Genomic DNA, 23839 nt, shown 5'->3' with positions numbered 1-23839 from the left:
TAAAGCAAAGGAAAGCTGAAATAAGATCACAGTTTCACTTAGCAAACTTTGCTTAACAACCAAGTTTCCAGTCCCAATTGTGATTGCTAAAAGGGGGTTACCTGTAAATATGAGTAAGGTACCTTCCAAGAATGTTGTTACTTTAAAGCAGGGGTGTCCAACCTTTCACCTTCCCTGGGACACATTAGAAGATGAAAATTTGGTTTGGGCCGCACATATAATAAATTATTATAAAATAATTATATTATAAAATTATATAATAAATAATAAATTATTTTTTATTATTTATTATTATTTATTAAAAATTATTAATTTTCCGGCCAAATTTTGCGGGGTGGGGGGCGGTGGCGGCGGGGTGGGGGGCGGCGGGGCAGAAGTGGCGGCGGCGGCAGAAGCAGCGGCGGCGGCGGGGGCAGAAGCAGCAAAGGCGGCGCCCGCCTTTTCTGTTGCTGCTTGGCGTGGCGCTCGCCTCGCCCGCCTCGCGCCTGCCTCTCCTCCTCCTCCTCGCTGGCTCTTGCCAGAAGGTTGGGGTGGGCACTGGGCCGCATTACGAGGTGACCTGGCCGCATGCGGCCCATGGGCCGCGGTTGGACAAGCCTGCTTTAAAGGAAGCAGAGGAGCAAGTAAAGTTCCAGAGAGGTTGGTGTATCAGTTCCCATAGACAGGCAGGCAGATTTAAGACACCGGAGTTTTATGGATTTATATCATAATTCAGTGTCCACTGGGTCAGGAATGCTGCTTTCACAATAAAACTTATTAGTCTTTAAGCTGCCGCAAAGTGTGGGTAGGCATACAAAACATGAAAAGTCAGCAAGTAGGAGAAGTTAATTCTCTGCTTTAGGAACATTTAGTCGATTCCAATTTATAAGATAGAGCTGATCATAAAACACATGACTACTCTGATTGTATCTTGTAGATTTGATCAGAACTTGCTGGTTTCTCAACTTTTTTTCTGGATGCACAGGGGGAAAAATGCCATTTTTTCCCCTGAAATGAGTGCAGTTGCTATGGGATCAGCAGCAGATCTGAAGGTTATTATGCAATATCTTTCTTTGCGGTACACTTTGTTAGTAGTTTACTTTTCCCTGGGTATGTGTGGAAGATAGTAACAAATGAGGTATTTGGAGCAAAGATAGTGGAGACCAATATTTACAAAACAACATAGAAATACAGATTGTAATGAGTTGCTTGTGTTGTTTTCCCAGCCTCTCAGTTACATCTGCCTCTTCTGTTGCAAGACAAAGTGATCCCCCGCTCTTGCTGCCCTGTTGCTCTCTAAAAGAATTAAAATGAGGGAAGGATCACGTTTACAACAGGGCTATTCTGCACCCTGCATGGAACCAATTAAGAATCTTGAGGTTCATGCTTTTTTAAAAAAAAAAACCTCTGGAATTATTTTGTGATGTTGCACAACAGAATAGAGGAGGAACATACGTCAGTTAAGGATGGTAGGTGTCTCTTAATCCGTAGGAATGGTTGACCAGCATATGCAGGTGGAAAATGCTGGAACGTTCTGTGCTTTTCTGGGAACCCTCTGAATCTCACCAGCTGTGCAGGACTGTGCTACTCAAACAGGCAGTTCCACAAAGTTTGTCCCAGTCTTTGAGGAATGGTGTTATGCTCAGGGAATGGATTTTTATTTTTATTTTTTTTTGGTCTAGAAGCCCATAATATTTTAGGAAAATGTTTTCAGACGATCTTCCTAGAATCATCTGAAGCTATCTTCTGCTAAGTCTGATAATGATGCCAGCATAAGTTTCTCACACAGAATGGTCATTTCCGGATGTAATTGGGAAACTTTCTATAAACACTTTCTCCCCCTTATTTCTGTAATCTCTATAATCTTCGCCTGAAACGTGGATTTCTCCCACTTAAGTACAGGCAGAAATTTGGTCCTTTGGAGCGGACAGCAATTGAACCTGGTGTTATCTACTGTTAATTGTTCTCATATTTATCTCTTTTTTTAATCATTTTTGTAAGATGCCTGACTCGCTTCAGTAGTGAGATGGGTTGCATATAAGTTTAATAATAAATAAATCTGGTGTTACCAAGGTAGACAACTTTTTTCCCCCAATCTGAGGAATGGACCTGGCCTATGAGTGGTATAATATGGCTGCACAATTAAAAAACATTTCAACAGGCCTATATTTAACTTTAATTTTTTTCCCTTTGGTCATGTTGACTATTTCAACTTTGCTCAGGGCTGAATTCAAGATTTGGAGCCATGTGTGGCTTTCAGGTTTAGCATCTCTGCGGTGTTATTGCCTAGTTTGACTGGCACAGGTTCTCCCAGGTCTTGGCCATAGAGACTTCCTCAGTCCGGTTACTTGACACTGTTTTGAAATGCAGACCTTTTGCAGGCAAAATAGGATCCTGCCACAATGCCATCTTCCTCTAGGTCTAGGGCCGGCCTGGAAATAGCAAAGGACCGGCCTGTGGTGCCTCTGCTGGCCAAAATGGAGGAATTGGGGGGGGAGATATGTGCCTCCCCCCCACCGCAGCCCATTTTTGGCCGGCAGAGTGCTGCAGGAGGCCATGGAGGCTGAAAACGGACCATGGGGAGGGGCGCATGAGCCCCTCCTGTGTCCTGTTTTGCCCAGCACGGTGCTGCAGGAGGCATCCATTCTGTCTATCCCTCCCCGCCCAGCCCGGCCCACAGAGGAGAACTACAATGCTGATCTGGCCCTTGTAGAAATCCAGTTTGACACCCCTGATCTAGGAGTTCTTGAAGGAGGCAGACCATATCTATCCAAGGCCAGCGAGGGCTGAACCATGGACTAGAAGACCTTCAAGATCCCTTCCAGCTCTATTCTGACGTCTAACTCAAGCAGATCTTCACCATTGCCTCTTGTTCTCTATCCCAGGTGCTGGTAGTTCATCACCACATACGTACCTGTGAACAGGCCAACTTGCAGATTGGCCCAGTCAGATGCATGCAGCTAGTCCTCAGTTTACAGCCATTCGTTTAGCAATCGTTCGAGGTTACAACACTGGGGAAAAAAACGATAGCTAGTCCTCACAGTTATGACCGGTGCAGCATCCTCACGGTCAGGTGATTAAGATTCAGGTACTTGACAATCAGCATATATTTATGACAGTTGTGGCATTCTGGGGTCATGCGATCCCAGTTTGCAACCTTTCCAGCCATCTTCCAACAAGCAAAGTCAGCGGGGAAGCAGGATTCACTTAATGACTGCATTATTCACTTATCAAATCCAGTGATTTGCTTTAAAAACATGGCCAAAAATGTCATAAAACCAGGTGCAATTCACTTAACTGTGTTGCTTAAAGAATTCTGGTCCCAGTTGTGGTCCCGGAAGGGCTACCTGTATTCATTTTCAGTGCAAATTGGAGAGTTTTTAGTTTACTCTGCCATCTTTACCCTAATCAACAAAATGGCTTCCTAATATGTCTAGCAAATGTTGGAAATGTAACCAAAAAAACAGGCACATTTTATCACATGTAGTGGACTTGAGCAAAAGCAAAAAAAAAAAAAAAAAAAAACTCGGCCAAGGATACATAGGTGGGTAGAAAAGATGATAGAGAAACATGTAGATTTTAAACCTGAATTGTTTTTATTAGGTATAATATCAGAAAAAAATGATTAAAAAATTTGTACGTTTAATAGTACAAGTCTTAACAGCAATGAGGATTATATTTGCACAACACTGGAAAAATGAAGATATACCGCGAGATGTGCAGATTGACATTGAAAATTAAACAGAAAGAAGATGTAGAATATTATCAAACATGGAATCTACTGTATGTTACCAATGGTTGGAAAAAAGGGGTGGAGATTGAGAATGTAAATTTGTATTGTTAAGCACATTAAATATCCAGACCACACGATGTTTATTAAGCACTAAGAAATGTATTTAACAGAAAATCATTTTTTTTTAAAAAAACAAAACGGTTTCCTCCTGTGACAGCTCCCAAGCGAAGCAAACCTTTCCAAAGGTTTTGTTGTGCAGTTGGGTGAGATTCCAGGGTAAGGCAGTTTTTACTTCCAAACTAAATGCAACCAAGGATGTGGGCACTGCCTCTGGACAATAGCAACATACTTCTCAAAACAGGGCAGACTGAAAAGCTTCCATAGAAGTCCAGCCACATTCTACATTGGTGGGTTATGTAAAGGTTAAAAAAAAAGATATATTCATACTTAACTCTAAGCTTGAACAATATGAATTAAATATAAATAATATAATTTAAATCATGCATTGCAATTGATATAAATAAGCTATGAATAAGCTCCGTTTTGTAGCTAGGACCATTTTAGGAATTTGGAGAATATGTGATAGGCTGTCATGGCAGACATTTTTCATAAAGAGATTTGAGTGGCTATAAAATACTTATCCAAATGGAGATGGTCAATCCCAAAATATCAATTTACAGGTAGTCCTCAACTTATGACCACAATTGATTCCAACATTTATGTTGCTAAGTGAGACATTTGTTAAGTGAGTTTTGCCCCCATTTTACAGCTTTTCCTGCCACAGTTGTTAAGTGAATCATTGCAGTTAAGTTAGTAACCCGGTTGTTAAATGAATCTGGCTTCCCCATTGACTTTGCTTTTCAGATGGTTGCAGAGGCTGATCACATAACCCCGAGGCATTGCAACCGTCCTAAGTGTGAGTCAGTTGTCAAGCATCCGAATGTAAATCACGTGACCATTGGGATGCTGGAATGGTCGCAAGTGTGAAAAATGGTCACAACTCACTTTTCAGTGCCATTGTCACTTCAAACAGTCACTAAGTGAACTGTTGTAAGTTGAGGACTACCTGTACTTTGAAGGTAAGTAAAGTTAAAGTTAGGGGGCTCAGTACCAAAAAAACATGGGAGGAGTCCACTCCCCACCCTGCATTTCTTGCTCTACCGTTTCCCCCCCCCTTTCTGATATCTGCTTTAACAAAGATCTCTACAGATCTTTTGCAGCGGACTTTTTGCCTGAGGCCTGAAATTAGGAAACCCTAAACTGCCTGCTTCTGAGCTAATCTTACGTACAAAGCCTATTTACAGCTGCAACCTTTCATAACATTGCACGTACTGTACATAATTCTAACCAGTCACAAAAACCATTTTATTTATTGGATTTGTATCCTACCTTTATTACTTTATAAGTAAGTCAAGGCAGCAAACATACGTAGTACTCCTCCTCCTGTTTTCCCCACATCAACAACCCTGTGAGATGGTTCAGTTAGGCTGAGCAAGGGTGACTTGGCCCATTGGCCCAAAGTCACCCAGCCAACTTTCATACCTAAGGCAATACTAGAACTCACAATCCCCTGGTTTCTAGCCTGAAGCCTTAAACCAGGGGTCCCCAACCACCGGGCCCCGGACCGGTACCGGTCCGTGGAACATTTTCTACCGGGCCGTCGGTTTGCTGGGCGCCGCCATCTTGTTTTGATGAGAAAGTGCTTCCGGTGAGCTTTTCCGGTTGGAAAGCGGCGTTTGGGTCCTGAAGGAATCCTCGCGCCTTAGTTTCATCGAAGGGGGGGGCGGCTTCGAACAAAACTAAGGCGCAAGGATTCTTTCAGCACCCAAGGCAAGGCGAGCCGAGCGACCGTCCCGAAGCCCATCGACAAAGATACAAAGGAGGAGTTGAAGGTGGCGGGGAGAAGCGGGGGACGGCTGGCTGCCCGGTCACTCGGCTCGCCTTGCCATGCGTGCTGATGCCGGTACCGGGCCGTGGATCATTTTGTGATGCCGGTACCGGGCCGTGGCACAAAAAAGGTTGGGGGCCACTGCCTTAAACCACTAGACTAGACAAAACGGGCTCCCTGATAAGCATTCCTAAGCAAAGGAATCTTGAAAGCCCTTATACAGGAATATCTCATTTGGAAGAGTTCTGCAAATGTGGAGCTGTTCCTAAGAAGGCCCTGACTTTTGTCAAGCAGCATGATTTTATTGGCATGCCCACAAGATGGGTTTTGAAGGCTGATCTAAAGGTCCAGGCAGAATAATGTGGCCCCAAACAGTATACAATTTTACAGGTTAATGCAACAGGTTAAATTGGACTCACAGGAACATTGGCAACCGGTGCAACTGAAACAGAATTCCTGCCCCAACTTTGATCTTACCTCACTAATACATAAATAAGTTGCATTGTCTATCAGTTTGACATTCCCGATCATCCGCAAGTGTGGCTTCCCATCAGGATTGCTATGTGCGGTTGGTGGCCGGATGCTGGACTAAGGAAATTTGCCATGATCCATCAGAACTCATCATCTTTGCCTTGCGAAGGGTTACACTTCTGTAATGATTTTATTTTATCATCGCCACGGCTGCTGTGATAGCGGAGAACAAAGTCTCTGCATTAAGTGGTGCTTTTGTCTTTATACTAGTTGTGAGGGGAACAGAAAGTCTTATCGCATTTATTATGCCCTGCTTGTAGCACCTCCTAAAGGTATTTGTTTGACCATTCTTGGTCACAGGTCATTGAGTTTCGCAGAACATTGCTCTGGTCTTTCGGGTTCTTGTGTTCTTCTCTTGGGTCTCTGTGACCTCATTTCTGAAAAGTACGGGAGGGGAAGCACCAATCAAATAAAGCAGCATATTCCTCCTATTCAGCTTGCTTACTGTGCAACATTTAAAGAACTGTCCTATGAAATGCACACAGCCTGTCTGCAACTTCCTTTTCTTAAAGTAGCTCTAGTGCAGGGTGTCCAACCTTGGCAACTTTAAGACTTCTGGACTTCAACTCCCAGAATTCCTCAGCCAGCAAAGCTGGCTGAGGAATTCTGGGAGTTGAAGTCCACAAGTCTTAAAGTTGCCAAGGTTGGACACCCCTGCTCTAGAGAGTGAGATGTTATAGGCCAGCCCCAACCTTTCACAAATTTCCTATATATAGGATGGTGCAGGGTCTCCTGCTTAAGTTGGGGGTTGGGCTAGAAGACATCCAAGGTCCCTTCCCACTCTGTTATTCTGTTATAAATTAAGGTATGGGATGATATTATAAATATAAATAGATTCTGTTTTCCCCAAAATAAGACCTAACCAGAAAATAAGCCCTATCATGATTTTTCAGGATGCTCGTAATATAAGCATTACCCCCCAAAATAAGCTCCAGTTAAGTCCGTCAGCCAGACAGATGCATTTTAGTATCGTGTTTCCCGGAAAATGAGACCTAACCAGAAAATAAGACCCAATGCGTCTTTTTGAGCCAAAAAATGAATATAAGACCCAGTCTTATTTGGGGGGAAACATGGGTAGTATTATATTTCCTCCAATGTATTAGATTGCAACTCGGGGCACTTTTTGCACATGGAATGTATGCGCTTGTTGCGCACCTTTAAGTCAGGTTTTGACTCCTGGGGAATGCACGGGCTAGTCCCTGTTGTTTTCTTGGCAAGGTTTTTCAGGAGTGGCTTGCCACTGCCTCCTTCCTATGAGTAGAGTGTCATCATTTAAGCCCTCTCTGGCAGTCCTGGAATGGCATGACCTGGCTGCAGGGTCACTGTCTAAGCAGAAGTTGGCAGTTGCCTGCACTGGTAGTGGAGATTTCCATCTCTCTTGGGACCCAATTTTGCAGGGGTATTGGTGCCTGGTCCCCCCACTTTTAAGAACTTATTTGCAGCTGTACAGCGTGATAATTTCTTTTTCTATTTTTTAAAAAATGGTTTTTAGTGGGTATTAAATTCTGGAAAGTTACAACACATACATTTTAGCATTTGATCTAAAAGAAACGAAGCTTGTGAAATTCTTTTCAGAACTGATAAAACTTAGAGTGGGAGCTGTTCGTGTGTAAAGTAGCATTCCCCAACTTTGTGCTTTCCAAATGTGTTGGACTACAGCTCCAATAAACCACCATGCTCTTTAAGAAGGGTAAACATTTAGTCTAATGCAGTGGTCCCCAACCTTTTTTATGCCGCGGCCCGGTACCGGCATCAGCTGGGCGCCGCCATCTTGTTTTGATGAAAAAGTGCTTCCGGTGAGCTTTCTACCGGAAAAGCTCACCGGAAGCACTTTTTCATCAAAACAAGATGGCGGCGCCAGCAAACCAGCGCCCGTAGGATTTGTTCCACGGACCGGTGGTTGGGGACCCCTGGTCTAATGCATCTGGAAGGCACCAACTTGGGACAGATATTGTAAGCCATTTTCGTTTCTCTTCCGATAGGCATGTTTTTCTTGTTTTCTCTCTTAAGCAGTGAGTTGTAACCAAATATGTAATCCTGCAACAACAAGCCAACTGAACCAAAGCTGGGGTAGGGAGCTTGTAATAACAAAGAGTAAAAAAGGAAGTGGGTTTTGGTTTTCAGAGGAAAGTTGTGGGGTTGTTGTTGTTGTTTTGGCCTGGGCTTTAAAACAAATTCAGCTTGGACCAGTTTCTTAAAACAGGGAGCCAATGCAATTATATATTCATTGGGTCTGGAGAACACTGACTTCCCTTTTTTGCAGTAGCGAACCAAGTTTGGTGGCTTTGCTTAGGCCCTTTCACCTTTGAAATGGGGGGATATGGATATGATAGGCTGCCTCACAGAAAGATTTCTGGGGAAGGGTTGGAGCGAGTAGCAGCTGCTTGTGGAAATTAGAAGGCCCAGTATGAAGAAGACAAAATCGACTGAGACTGTAGGAAAACAACCAACGGCAGGGAAGCATTACATAAACATAAGAAATCCAATTCCATGGGTTTTCTTATCTTATCCAGCATCCTGTTTCTCACTGTAATTCAACCAGAGGCTTCCAGGAACCACAGGCAAGGAAGGCATTTGCGTCTCTGATTGCTGTTTTTCTACAGCAGTTCATATTCTCTAATTCTGGAAACAGTGTATGTCAACTAAGACAGTTTGCCAGCCACAGCTGGAAATGTAAACAACTCAGAAATATCCAGGGCATGTATATATTTCTGCATATTAATCTCTTTAAGTCATACTTATCGAACTCAAATGGATTTTGTCCTTCTGGAAATGAACACTGTTAAAGAATAATGCAGTTTTTAAGTAAATTAGAATAACTGAAATTCTCCAGGTAAATCAGAAAAATAAAGAAAATATCTGATTCTCTCATTGTGAATGTCAGTTATTTGTGTGGATATTGAATAGAAGATATATGTGACCGAGGGCAGAATGCTTAAGGGCACTCAGAGGAGAATTCTAAAGTTTATAATTTTAAACAAAGTCAAAAGTGTAATCATTAATTCCATCATAATGCAATTTTATACAGTTTAATTTCTAGCTAGTCCAACAAAGCATGAAATAAAAATCCAGGAACTTCTAATCAGTTACTTATTGCAGAAAAGCTAAAAAGCCATTATGAAAGAATTTTAGCAGTTGCTGAGTATCAAATGTAATAATAATGTTCATTTTTTTTTTTTTTTTGCTTCCTACATATGGGACTAAAATGGGTGGTAGATAACAGTGTTCATGAGTTTGTTGTTTTGGTCAATAAAGTATTCTATTCTATTCAGATTGCTCAATCTGACAGTATGAAAACTGACTTTCACATTTCTTTAGAAGGCCTTTCCTTTTTTAAAAGGGTAACATTACTACTGGTAAATGAATTCCATAGGCCTAAATAAAATATTTGCCTCAGGAAGTTCAATGAATCTTACCCCACGTAAATATTTATAGGTTTCCTGTATTCCCCAATACTAATTCAGTAAATAATTAAATGTAGTTCCTTGTTATACTAGCTTAATGGTAAATCTATTGTGGACTAAAAACAAAAATAAATAAGGAATTAAAAAGAACTTAAACCAGGATATCCAACCACGGCAACTTTAAGACTTGTGGACATGAACCCCGAGAACTCCCCAGCCTGGCTGGGGAATTCTGTGAGCTGAAGCCCATAAGTTGGACCCCTGACTTCAAACCTTCTAAAGTGCAATCTGAGGACCACAGCCCTGCCATGAGCTCCCAGTCCAGGAAACATAACAGAAAATAAATCTTTTCTGTGGACTAACATCCTAAAATCAGAAAAGCCAATATTCTTTAAGGCAGGGGTCTCCAACCTTGACAACTTTAAGCCTGGCGGACTTCAACTCCCAGAATTCCCAGCCAGCTTTGCTGGCTGGGGAATTCTGGGAGTTGAAGTCCGCCAGGCTTAAAGTTGCCAAGGTTGGAGACCCCTGCTTTAAGGGAAAAACATTGTTTGCAAAAAATGGGAAATTTTAAATGTAAAATCAAGTCTTCCTTGATTCAGGTTTGACTCTTAGTATCTGCCTTGAACTTCCTTAACTTTTTTTTTTTTTGGCAACATATAGAAGTGGCTAGCCAGTTTGGTCTTCGCTCTGAACTTCGTGTTGACCACATCCAAGTACTAGCCAGTCCAAATGTATTTACCTTTTCCTAAATCAACTACAGCTGACCATCTGCTGTCACCTGCCATGACATTGCATGGAAGAATTTTTTATTATTGTTAATTATATGTCATCAAGTTGTTTTCAACTCCTAGTAATCACATGACTATATAGATTGGTTTTCTCTTATGACCATCTATCCCTAACCTGTTCTTTCATGTCTCCCAATAGTGCCCCCATTTGCAACTAAGTCCCATCCATCTTGGTGCTGCTCATCCTCTTCTTTTCTCCCCTTCCACCTTTCCCAGCACTAGAACTTTCTCCAGAGAGCTAGTACTTCACTTTAATGTTATCTGAAGAATGATAATTTGAGCCTGGTCGTCTGTGGCTCAAGTGAAAACTCTGGGTGGATTATTTCAATCATCCATTAGTTTGTTTACTTGACTGTCTATGGCAGAGGTCTCCAAACTTGGCAACTTCAAGACTTGTGGACTTCAACTCCCAGAATTCCTTAGCCAGCAAATCTGGGTGTCTTAAAGTCTTAAAGTCGCCAAGTTTGAGGACCCCTGGTCTATTGTATTCTCAGAAATCTTCTCCAATACTCCAGAGGCATCAGTGCTCTTCGTATCCTTCTTTACTTTTCCTTCCAGAAAGTGTCAAAGGGAATACCTTAGCTTCCACAATTCTGCTCTTTGCATTGGACAGACAGAAATCCCCGGGAGCAGGCAATCTCAAAGATGCCCCAAGAATTGTGAAGTGTTTAAAAACCAATCAGAACCAGTGCGGTAATCTTTGAAGCTCTTAAAGCAATAGAAATATATAGGAAAACCACCCAGCAGTATAATTGCTGTGAGCCACTGTGTTCTGAATCAGCTGAAGCTCCCAGGTAGTCTTCAAGGGAAGCACTATGTGGAGCATATTATAGTAGTCTACATGAGATATCAGTGTATAAATGGTGGTGAGCATGGCCTCTTGATTCAGGAAGGTTGTAGCTGACCCAAAGAATGGCTGTATGCAAAGGCCCTCTGGGTTTTGAGCTATGAGTTTAGGAAGACTACCATGAAATCAGAAGACTTCTTGTCCAAAATCGCTGGGTCTTGTGGGAACTGAATGTAAGCCTGTTTGTCCTCATCCAGACCCAACAGAGTCTGGGCATTAGGACAGGTGCATTTCCTGTTCAGCTTGCTGTTGAGATGTAATGCAGAATACAGATTGCATACTGGTGACTCCATGGTAGTAGATACCTTCACCCAGTGGCTCTACGGAGGAGAGAAGCAGAAGTGCTTGAAGGCATCTCATGGTAGAAGGACCTCTGGCCTGATTACTCACTCCGTACTACCACTGACAGGGCCTGCTCACTCAGAAGGAAAACCTCCTCTAAATCCAACCCTCACATGACTTCAGTCACATCGAGCCTGAAAAGGACAGCCATACTTCTTCCCCTATCCTGATCCCAACCCAGGTCATCCAAAAGTCGGTCAAATGTGGACTCAGCCTTATATCTGGAAGGGTCCAGATAATCAGGTTCTTCCAGGGTTCTCTGAGGTTAAAAATTCACCTCTATTTCAACAACCTCACCCCCCACCCCACCCCAAAAAAGGTTGGAGACTATAAAAGATTGAGGGATAGCTTTTTGATGGAGGGGCATCTGCCTGTCTCTTTCAAGGCAAGCAGGAGCATTCTTCACTACTCAAACTCAACTTTTGGTTTGCTTACCAGTTGGGAAGGACAGGAATCCTCCTGGACTGACACCCCACAGTTGTCACTTTCTTCAAGACCCAAGAGGCTCAAACTCATCCCAGATAACCTTGCAGATAACCTGGACTATGTCTTTTAGTTCACAATTGATCTAATGATGAGTTTTCTACTATTTGTAATAAGATTATCTTATCAAGGAGCTGTAACCTCTGCTTGCTAAGCTTTCAAGTTCAGATAACAGTGCTGCTAGCTATGAATTTTGGAGGACATCATTGTAATAGTTTTATAGCAGTGTATTTGTGGTTATTCTTTGATTCTATATGTCAGGGGTGTCAATCAAGGCACGGGGCCTGGATCCAGTCCGCGGGGTGCTTAGATCTGGTCCGCGGGGCTGCCCTGGAAACAGCGAAGGACCGACCCGCGGTGCCTCTGCCAGAGGGTTGCAGGAGGCTGTCGCTACTGAAAACGGAGCTTGGGAGCCCGTTTTCAGTGGCAGAGGGTTGCAAGAGGCCGTCTCAGCCAAAAATGGAGCTCGGGAGCCTGTTTTCGCTGGCAGAGCACTTGGGCCGCCAAAGGCGCCCCCAACATGAGTGACATTGAGCTGGCCACGCCCACCCCAGCCCCCTGAGAGCAAACACAACCTTCATGCGGCCCTCAATGAAATCGAGTTTGACACCCCTGCTGTATATGCTGCATCAGTCTGGAGGAGCTAGCAAATCTATGCTGGCCTGACCATTGATACAGGAGCTGTTTGTTGCCTCGTTTTCCCTTCCCCTGGTCATTTGCCATTCTCAAGTTGGATTTTGACCCCAGGTTTTAACTCTAGCAATGCCACTGTTTGCAGTGCAATCCTATGGAAATTGCTTCCAGGTTGGTGTGCTTCGGATTTCAGAATTGCTCATTGAGTAGAGCACGCGCAGGCAAATAAAAACATAGCCACCCATCAGATCACACAGTGAAGTCTAGACAGTGCTCAGTCATAGAGTCCCCGGTCTGTCTTTGTCCTTGTTTTTAAACACCACCTTGTTGAGGAACAGCTTTTAATCTGACGAGCTGTGCCGTTAAAACAAACAGTTGCTATTGCAGGAGCTTCGTGTTGTGGTTAACTGGTGGTGTGCAATGCATTTGGAGTTTGAACTGTTTCATGCTTGAACCACTCTCACATTAGGAATAGTTATTTTGACCTGATCAAATTTCACTGTTGTTCCAAACTGTTGTTTTTATTGTTCCAAATAGACCTGGAGTGCTTTTGCTAAGGTAGGAACAACCTTTTTTGAAGTCTGTTAAGACTGAAACATTTTTGGGATGCCTGACCCTTCCAATATGATCATAACAGACTATTTTAAATCCAGAATAGAGTGTTTCAAGGTTAAAAGCATTTCAAGTATGGAACATTTTGCATACTCTAAGTTACCGATATTTACACACAAGCCTGCAATAATGCTCCAGGTCTGGCTTCTTTGGCATCGGGTTTTCTCCTTGCCGCCAGTTTGGTTTTGTCTGAATTTTGGGGCAAAATGTACCATAGATTGTATGGTTGGGACAAGAAATAATCCTTCTGTCTCTTTTGCAAGCCCTACGTTTGCAAAATGCTAACTTGCTTGAGTTGTAATGTGCAATTTTGCTAACCTGCTTCTGCATTTCTTTTGTTGCGCAACCAAAATGATTTCAAAACACATAGAACAGTTTAATCCTCTAGAATTATTACTTTCTGTCTTGCCAATTCCTAGGGGCCAGTTTTAGCCTTTCTTTGTGGAGCATGTATGCATGGTTAGATTTGAATGAGAAAGATGATGTAAGCAACACGTAGTTCAAAAGTACACCAGCTCATAACCAAATAATATGATAAGAAGTAAAACAACAACCTCCCTTTTCCCATTTAGAAATGCTTTGTTTTCTGGTTACATGGAATCCTTAATCTTATCACGGATGAAGATTCAGCTTGTAAACTTTAACTAGAATTGTGGATAAGCTATAAATAACATACTGTCATTTCTGCAAATTCATTGTAAATAAGTCTTAGATCAGAGATGAGGAACCCATAGCCCTCCAGTTGTTGCTAATGCTTAACCTTCACATTCTGCATAGCTAGTAGTGAAGGATGCTGTGAGTTTCTTTATAGTATGTCTGATTGACTAGAGCAGAGGTGTCAAACTCAAGCCCGAGGGCTGGATCCGGCCTATGGGATGCTTAGAACTGGCCTGCAAGGCCGTCCTGGAAGCAGTGAAATTCTGGCCCTCAGTGCCTCTGCCAGCAGAAACCGAGTTTTTTTTTTTTTTTGGGGGGCTCTGTTTTTGCTGGCAAAGGGCTGCAGGAGGCCGTCACAGCCAAAAATGGAGCATGGGAGCCTGTTTTCGCTGGCAAAGCTCTCGGGCCACAGGGCCCCCCGACATGAGTGACATCAAGCTGGCCATGCCCCCCCGGCCCTCTGAGGTCAAACACAACCTTGATGCAGCCCTCAATGAAATTGAGTTTGACACCCCTGGACCAGAGGCTCTCCAATGCTGCTTATCGCGAACCTTCCTCCACATTAAGTTTGTAACACAGGAATGATATTCTTACATAATTGGCAAGTAACAGGAGTTCAGTCTATTGCGCGGCGCTTGGATCTTGAACCCAGGCTGCTCTTGAACCGCTGAAAATTGTGCTTCTCTCTTACGTGAGATAAGCAACAAGAAATGTCAGTTTTCAGAAGCAGATTACTTCAGAATTCCAGGAGAAACAGAAAAGTGGGATCTGGATCCAGTAAAAAACTGTTCTGATCTAATAAAATAGCTTCACTAACCTAATGCCTGGGAGACATTTGGGACTATAACTTTATAGACTAAATGACCACACACATTCCTATACCAGTAGTCCTTGGTTGATGACCGATTGGTTAGCGATCACTCAGTTACAATCTACCTCCCCAGAACTACTTACAACGCATTTTCAAAGTTCCAACAGTTGTGCAGTCACATGTTCCATTCAGGGCACTTGGCAACTGGCTCACATTTACAGCCATTTGCAGTGTCCCATGGTCATGTGACCAATTTTCAGCATTTTTGGCCAGCTTCTATTTACTTCCAATTTCTAGCAAGAAACGCTCATCCAGGATTGTCCAATATTTTGATCAGTGATTTAGATGAAGTGCTGGAAGGAATGTTTGCTTGAATTTTCAGATAACATAAACATTTGATGGGATAGCTTAAATCCTAGTGAATAGAAATACTATTCCAGACTATCTTGATAAATTAGAAATAGCCCGAATATAATAGAATGAGATTTAAGAAATTTTCAGAGTACTTATTTAGGAAACCAAAATTAAATGGGGAATATTTGGGTTGGTAATACTGCTTATGGGGAAAAATTTGGAGCAGTATTTCATTGCAAATCCACTGTAAGCCAACTACTGTTGCTTAAAAGAAGGCGAACGGATTTTTACTTGCCTCAAGTATTATGCTAAACCAGATTTTGAAGTTTAGGTAGATTGCAACTAGCTGAGTTGATGTATTTGAGATCCAAAAATCCTAGCAGGTACAAGATAGGCAGGTAGGCCCTAAGAATGAATCTTGTATCCTTGACCAGTCCAAAATGTATGATCAGTGCCAGAGTCAAGTTAAAATCCATCCATCCAAGTTTTCTATTTCAAAATAATGTTTATGATGCCAGGACTGAGAAGATTTTATTGCTGTTAGATTGTTGGAATTAGAAACTTTCGCTGATCTACTGCAGATTACCGGTACTTAAGATTCTGTTTAAGGGTTACGGATAGATTCTCTTTAAAAAACAAAACAAACCTTTGACTTTGCGGCTTACTGAAGGCATTTCACTGGCTATTAGTAACGCATTTCCTTCGCTCTGTTTTATTAGGACTGCTCTTGTTTAAAAGTGTAAAGAATACATTCTCCATATTTTAAAAAAATCACATCACTTTATATCAAAGGGGAGGGAGAAAGCTGCCATTTTCTTGCCCTGCTGGCTTATTCCCTGCTCACGAATGAAGCATTCAGTGCAAGAAAGTCTATATGTGCTCGGCATTACCACATGTGTAACCAGATGCCTTTTGTGAATTCCTCTAGATCGGCTCATCTGAACTATCACCATTCTTAAATTAAGATTATCCAGGTATCCTACAAAAGTTGTCAGCTATTCCTCTTTGCATGCAGTGAGAAATGCTGCATCTTGGCTAATTACCACTTCAGCAGTATGATTGCTGTTGGCTTATGAGCAACCAAGGGTGCCTATTATAAGCGCTTGTCCTGCCATCTGACCTCATGCCTTCTCTCCTCTGGGTCCTTTCTCTGGCACGCCCTGTGAAGCCTGTTGGATATTTTGAATCTCTCTTGTTCCCCCAAAGAACCAAACAGTTTGTTAACGCGTGGGAGGAAAAACCTGTGCCTTCCTGGGCCTTAATATCTCTGCAAATGGCTTCTCCTTCCCTCCTGTCATGGCTCTGCCTTATCGTTCTTCACTAGCTGCATCTTGGCAGAGCCTGCGGAGGGGGGAAAAGACAGGGAATTCTATCTGTTGGATTATATAATCTTTGATGAGAACATGACAGAAGTGAAGTAAACATATGCACACAGTCCACGTAATTATATACAAACTTCTATGGGGATATAGAAGAGCCCTGGTGGCACAGTGGTTGGAGTGCAGACTAACTCACTGCTCACTCCAGGAGTTCGATTCTGAGCGGCTCAAGGGTGGCTCAGCCTTCCATGCTTCCAAGGTCAGTAAACTGAGGAACCAGATTGTTGGGGGAAATAGGCTGGCTGTGTACACTGCTTAGAGAGAGCTGTAAAGCACTGTGAAGCAGCATGTAAGTCTAAGTGCTATTGCTGTAGCAAATGACCTTATACCTGGATGTCCAATCTAGCTATCTGTTTCTTCATGCCCCCTTTTATGTCTCACGAACTTATCTGGATTCCAAGCAGGTTACAACTGAACCAATGTACATTTACCAAATCTGCCCAAGGTAATAGGAAAATTGCAAACTAGCAAACTACAAATATTCCCTGCTATCAGTGTCTACAAAAGAAGCTTCATTAGTGCCGACACTCAAATGAAATAGCCAACTCTTAAAAGTCTTCCTGAAAGTCAGGAGCTTCAGGGCATTTTGTACTTTGGGAAGCATGGGGGCAGCCGGTGAGGGTACAGCTGACTGAGCCCCCACTCTGTTCATTTTCATACTGGGTGGGAATCCTCAGCAGATCCTTCTTGCAAGAACGGCCAAGACGGACTGATTCTTGTGAGATAGTCCTGTAAGTAATCACAGAGCTAGACCGTGTATCTCCAAAGGTATTAAGTAGCGTTCTGAATTGGACCGGGAAGCAAATTGGAAAACAACCAGTGTGATTCCTGTAGCATCAGCAGCCCATATCTAAATCTGCTTCCCCAGTTAGCAGATGGACTGTTGCCCTTTGGACAGTGAAAGCTATAAGTTGTCTTCAAAGAGAGCCTTGTATAAAGTGCACTGGAGGAAGAGGGTTCCCAATCTGAAAGTTACTAGGCAACAGGGAAAAAAGGCTTGAGCATTTATATACATGATTGCTAGCATTACAGTGATAGGAGGTGCAGTGTTATTTCTATCCCGCATTCCCGGTGGTTTGGTGAAGGCCTTCTGTGCTCCAGACCTGGATCAGGTGTTCTCCTGAGAGACCTCAGCCAATGGAACAGGGCAGGCTAGATGTTGGTCGATGGATATGTTTCAACTGGCTTCTAGATTTAAATTTAGAAGAGGTAACTAGCCTTTATTGTGCCGTGAAAGATGGACACGGTTCTGTGATTTCTTTCTCTGGGAAAGAAGAGAGGCCTCTCTACTGATGGATTTCCCCACCACCACCTGCAGTTATGGAAAGAATCACTACTACCTGGCAATGACAGAACCCTTGATGACTTAAGCCGCTATTCCTAGCCAGCCTGGCAGCTCCTTTCTTTTGCTGCGCTACAGCAGCATCTCCAGGGGGACCCATGAGCCTGCATAACCTGAGGAGCTCCTAATGAAGCCAGAGATTCTCGGCTCCCTTGAGGCTTGCTGAGCTGCTGGTAGATAGCAGGCCTGCTGTAGGTGGTGCTACATAGTGAATTGGATAGTCCTTTCTGCTCTTGGTTTTAAAGGAGCCTCAAAAACGCAGGTGGTCCTTGACTTTACGAGTTGTTAAGCAAGACAATGGTTAAGTAAGCTTTGCCCCATTTTGCAACCTTTCTTGCCACAGTTGTTAAATGAATGGCTGCAGTTGCTAAGTTAGTAACACAGTTGTTAAGTGAATCTGGCTTCCTCATTGACTTTGCTTGCGAGGAGGTCACAAAATGGGATCCTATGACCTCGGCACACTGAAATTGTTATAAATATGAACCAGGTGCCAAGCATCCGAATCTTAATCACATGACCACTGGGATGCTGTAGTGGTCACAGAAACATGAAAAATGGTCACGAGTCACTTTTTCAGTGCCGTTGTAACTTTGAACAGTCACTAAATGAATGGTGGTAGGTCGAGGACTACCTGTACTTTGCCAAAGTTGCTAGTCAAGATTTTATTTTTACATAACCCTTTTCTGATCTTTCTGCCTAATATCCCAGAACTGCTTCTTATTCAGATGATAGGGAGAAGCTGGATGTAGGAAGAAAAAAAAATCCCTGGTCCTTGAAGACCGAATAGAGTATTAGAGAGACACATCAAGGCTGCAACTTTGCAAGTCTCTCCTTGCAACCTTCCTAATATTATGGTGACTTGGCACCGACAATAGTTGCAGATCTCCACTTATTCAAGTTGAGCTAGTACAGACAAGCTTGAAGGAGAAACAAAGACCGTGCAGGATGTGTGCTGAAAATGAAGCATCATTTTGGTTTACTTCTATTTAATAAGAGCATATGCATAGTTTTTAGTTACCAAAAGGTATACATGTCTATTCTTCTGATTAGAGATAAACCTTCAACTTACGACATAAAGCATAATTAATAAAATGATAAAATCTTTTCATAAAACTAATAATAAAACTGCTATAAACTAAATAAACCTGTAATCTGTTGAATGAGTTCATATGGTGCCTTAAAGAAGTTTGCCTTTGTCAGCTCTGGAAACATCAGTGGTGGAGGGGAGGGAATAGTACATCTCCCCTGGGTGGGGGGAGGCTGGTGCAGAGGGAGGGGTACTACTAAAAAAGTCAGTCTCTGAGTCTCGGCCTTCCTGATTTTTGTGAAGGTGGGGGGTATACACAGCATCCTTTCCCTATTAGAACTTAAGGAGCAAAGCTAAATGTGGGTAATCGTTATATGGGGATGGCTGAGAATGATTTTTGGTGGCCTATGGTTTATAGTGCAATGGGAAGCTTTTCTAATATAAATGTAAATCTAGTGAATCAGGGCAGTCTCCATTCAGATCAGGGGTGTCAAACTCAATTTCATTGAGGGCTGCATCAGGGTTGTGTTTGACCTCGGGGGGAGGGGAGTGTGGCCGGCTCAGCGTCACTCATGTCGGGGGCGCCTGTGGTGGCCTGAGCACTCTGCCAATGAAAGTAGGCTCCCGAGCTCCATTTTTGCCTGCGAATGCCTCTTGCAACCCTCTGCCAGCAAAAACAGCCCTCACGAGCTCCGTTTTCACTGGCAGAGGCACTGCAGTCCGGTCCTTTGCTGTTTCCATTGCGGCCTCACGCACCAGATCTAAACACCCTGTGGACGAGATCTGGCCCCCCGGGCCTTGAGTTTAACATCTCTGATTTAGATCATTGTTTCTCATCCTTGGCAGCCTGAAAATATGTGGACCAGAATTCTCTAGCCAGCCAATCAGGTACTACTGGAAGAATAGAAAATGCATCCCTGCCATAATGCTTCATTTTGGTAGTTGATATTTCAGAATAAATCTTTTCGTACATCAAAGTTCCATTTGGTCTTTGTGGCTGACAAACAGAAGTCAGTTACAATTTTTAAAAATAGAGATTTTTAAAGCTCTTAAAATTGATAGAATGTGCCTGGTCTTTTTTTTTTTATAGCTATCCATCTATTATTGTCTGCTTTAGGAATAATATCACTGATAATGCTTAGCAAGTCTTGTGACTCATCTATATTTTTCCCCCTTTTGTATAGGATTCTGTGGGTTTGAAGCCATCAATCCAGTTTCAAGGAAGCCAAGGGGTAAGTTGAAGGATTGGGCTTTATGGTTAAAATATCTACTGGATGTTTGAAAGCCCATTTGTATTTTTCTTTAAAATCCATGTGACTTCTACTACACAAGTTAAAACTGTTAAAATGTAATAAAAGAGAGCAGCGCTAGATAAATATATCTGCACCATTATTAAACAATTTAAAACAGTGTTTTCCCATTCTGGCAATCTTGTGATACATGAACTTCAACTTCAAAATCTCTCAGCAATGGCCATAATGACCGGAACTTAGTTGAAGTCCACACATTGTAAAGCTTCTCAGCTTGGGATACATTCATTTAAATAATTATAAAACTGTTATTTTTTAATGTTACAGTTCAAATATTAAAAGTTCCACTGGTTATAAATGTGTATTATAGTGAACACTGATCTTTCCCAGATTTGTTTAAGATGGGCCCACCACACTAATCAGAGATAATATAGGGCTTATGTCTGCTGAGTAACTTCGGCAATTTAGATCAGGGGTCTTCAAACTTGACAGCTTTAAGACTTGTGGACTTCATCTCCCAGAATTCCTCCTCCAGTCATGTTAGCTTAGGAATTCTGGGATTTGAAGTCCACAAGTCTTAAACTTGCCAAGTTTGAAAACCCTTGATTTAGATAGACAGTAAGTTAAATAGTTGCTGTAGTAGGCAAGCTGTCACGAAGCAGCTGAGATGGCGTGACTTTGCATAGGTATTCACAGTTAAACTACTGAGTTTGGAAGTAATTAAATGAAGTGGTAAAGGGACTTTCCTTCAACATCTCTTTCTTACCAGAGTTACCTCCATCTGCCTCACACATGGAGACTGTGAGGTACCAAAGAAGATTCTAATCTCTTACTTTGCACATAGAAAAATTGTGAACTCTGAGTTTGCCCAGTAACATGTGGTTTCCTACTGCCTCTTCAGTCATGATGAAGCATTCATTGTATATGTGTAAACCTGGCAGCTTTTGAGATGGTTGAGGTGTCCCCAACCCAGTGTTGGGGTTCAGAAGAATCATTCAGTATAACCACATAATGAGCCAAGTTGTGGTGATGGATACAGGTCATAGCCTGGTGCAGCTTTTCTTGGTAAACTTCTTGCCCAACGTGGGAGGGATTCACATCCAGAAACCCAGAGGCTGTGAAAATTGCTGACTGCTATTTTAAGCTTATCTGCTTTAAATCCTGCAGTGCTACAGTTAAAATGAAACTGTGTGGTCCGGACAACAGTAGTAAATGGAGGAAGAGGAGGAGGGACCTCTGTGAACCTGACTAGATACTTAACCATGGATATAAACCCCAAGCTGCAGAGAGCTTTTGAATTGGAAGAACAGTCGGCTCACCTGTAATGGTAGCCTGAGGTGAATGAGACAGGAGTTAATTGGCTTGCTTAAAGAGAGAAAACTGCTGGGTGGCAGGCTGAACACAGAGCTTTGCCAAGTGGGGCTCAGAAGAGTTGAGTGCAGACATTATGACCTCTGTTTGCCTCTCTCTGTCAGCAGTTAATGAATTGTACTTCCCTCAGAAGGAGGCCAGAAGGGAATCAAAGAAACAAAACTGGTTTGGTTGAAGCAGCTCAGGATGATCTGATTGTGCGGATTGGGAAGATGGAACAGCAACCCTGCAAAAGACAGCCATCCACTAGCCACAGAGGGAACACACCCTGATTAGTGTTGTGTTGCTCTGTGCAACTTGAAGGACTGCTCGTTCTGCTTGTTCCTTCATTCCCTGGGAGGCAGAGGGTCATTGGGAAGCTGCTTCCACCCTTACAGCCTGTGTGTCGTGCTTTAAAAACATTTAACGGTTTTAAAAGAGGCCTAAAAGAAAAAGAATAGGGCCTCTGTGATACTCTTGGAAAGATTTATATATCCGCCTTTACCATTGCTGAATTCATTGGGCAGGTTTGTGGAGCGTCTGATTGTTCCCATGGATGAAAATGTTTTTAAAATAAAAAAACTCCTTCGTTAGAGACAGTCTACCTTATTAGTCAGACTTTGAGGACAGACAGGTGTTTGATGTTCTACTCTGCAGAGTTTTGATCTTCCACGCTCGTAGTTACTAGCTGTTGCAAGAGGTAGCATAATGGACCTTGGTCTGATCCAACAGATCATAGTGACAGCTTGCCAGCTTGGCTCTAAATATATGTTTTCTTTGTTACTGTTCTTGGGTTCAAGTGGAGCTGGCAAGAGGTAACCTTGGGAAGTTTGAGGGATAACAGTATCATAATTACTGGGCCACTGTTCATCACCCCACCCATGTTGATTATGGTTAAGATTGTATAGGTTATATCAGTGTGGGTGTCCTCCAGTTGTGTCAGTCTCAACCCAGCCACATGGCTTATTGTTGGGGGTTCTGGGAGCTGAAGTCTGTATATCTGAGGGTGTCCCTCAGGTGTAAATCTTCCAAGCTTTTGAAAGGTCCAGACGTTGGTTTTTTAAAGCCACTTCTAGTAGAGCTTGCTTTTCTCAATGCCTCCTTCCCTCAGGGCAGGGGTCTCCAACCTTGGCAACTTCAAGACCTGTGGACTTCAACTTCCAGAATTCTTCAACCAGCATGGCTGGCTGAGGGATTCTGGGTGTTGAAGTCCACAGGTCTTGAAGTTGCCAAGGTTGGAGACCCCTGCCCTTGAGGGCCTTTCCTAGGCTTCATGAATAGACAGTTGAAAGGTCAAGATTCACAAATGATCAGGGCTGCTGCAACTGAACTCAGATGCTAAATAGAGAAATGCCTTTCTGAGCCTTTGTTTTTTAGATGAAACCTGCTTGAAATTTTTTTAGCTTATAGAAATCTATACACGTCTAGTATACCAGATGGGAGAAGTTAAGAGGGTACATAAAGCCATTCTAAGAGTTCAGGAAAGTAACAAATGGAAATTGTGGGAGGTAATGGGCTTTGGGGGGCTTCAACTCGAGTTAAAAGTCTTAGATAAATGTCATAGAAGAAATTTCTTTCATTATTTCTGAAAATCTTCTCAGTTCAGGTATTAGTTTCCACCAGAAACAAAGAAAAAAGGCCGTTATTCTATTCTTGGGAGTACTTGGCCGAAACTAAACATTTTCTCATTTTAGTGGTGTTATCTTTGTTTCGAACAATTGCTTGTAGGGAGCAAAACCAGCAGCTGCAGCTCTTCTATTTTTAAGGGCAGGTGGTGTCCAGAGGAATAAACAGCCTCAGCCTCAGTCTGCCATCAGAGGGTTTGCTGCATCTGCAGAGAGGCCCAGAGGCCCTCGAGCGTCTGGCATAAATAATAATTCCCAGGGACCGGTGGCACGATGCGCTCTAGTCCTGAAACAGGCTTGCCCGTAACAGAAATGTTAATTGGGGGAACTGGAAATCGTGCAGGGTGACCCTTTCTGCGCTTCACTGCATTTCCTTAGAGGACCTGTGGCTTTCGGTCTGTCAAAGAAATTCTGCAAAAGCACCCAAGTGCCAGTAGCTATGGGTGGCAGCAGAAGAGATGCTTCCAGAACACTCAAAGACTTTTTGCTCATATTCATACTAAGAGCAAAAAGAAAATGTAGATTTTTCAGGCAGAAAGGTGTTTCCTGACAGGCTTTTTTCCCCTCCACCTTGGGAAGGGGGGGGGTATTCATTTGCTTTAAATGGTTTACTTATTTTTCATGAGGGAACATGTACATGTTGGTGTGGTTATCTGGGGGGGGGGGGATTTATTATTTACACCTGTGCCCATGATGTCACCCATCACACAAATAACTCCAAGTCATCGCTTTGATGTCATTGGGGCTTATAACAAACAACCGTGAACATGTATGTATATATAATTTCTTTTTTTCTCTCCT

General features: G+C 42.7%; 1 protein-coding gene across 1 annotated transcript in view; it reads left to right on the top strand.

The window, feature by feature from the left end:
* ELL (elongation factor for RNA polymerase II) overlaps window positions 1-23839 on the top strand; it is a 51493-nt gene that overhangs the window by 6144 nt on the left and 21510 nt on the right. The window contains exon 2 of the mRNA XM_087952568.1: window positions 19998-20045. Within this exon, the coding sequence (XP_087808694.1) occupies window positions 19998-20045 (48 nt within the window). The remainder of the gene's footprint in view (window positions 1-19997; window positions 20046-23839) is intronic.

The sequence above is a fragment of the Notechis scutatus genome, chromosome 1 (assembly GCF_049901735.1).
Source record: "Notechis scutatus isolate UNSWTSFEM ecotype Mainland chromosome 1, rNotScu1.2, whole genome shotgun sequence".
Classification (NCBI taxonomy): Eukaryota; Metazoa; Chordata; class Lepidosauria; order Squamata; family Elapidae; genus Notechis; species Notechis scutatus.
This window is presented reverse-complemented; position numbering and strand designations above follow the sequence as displayed.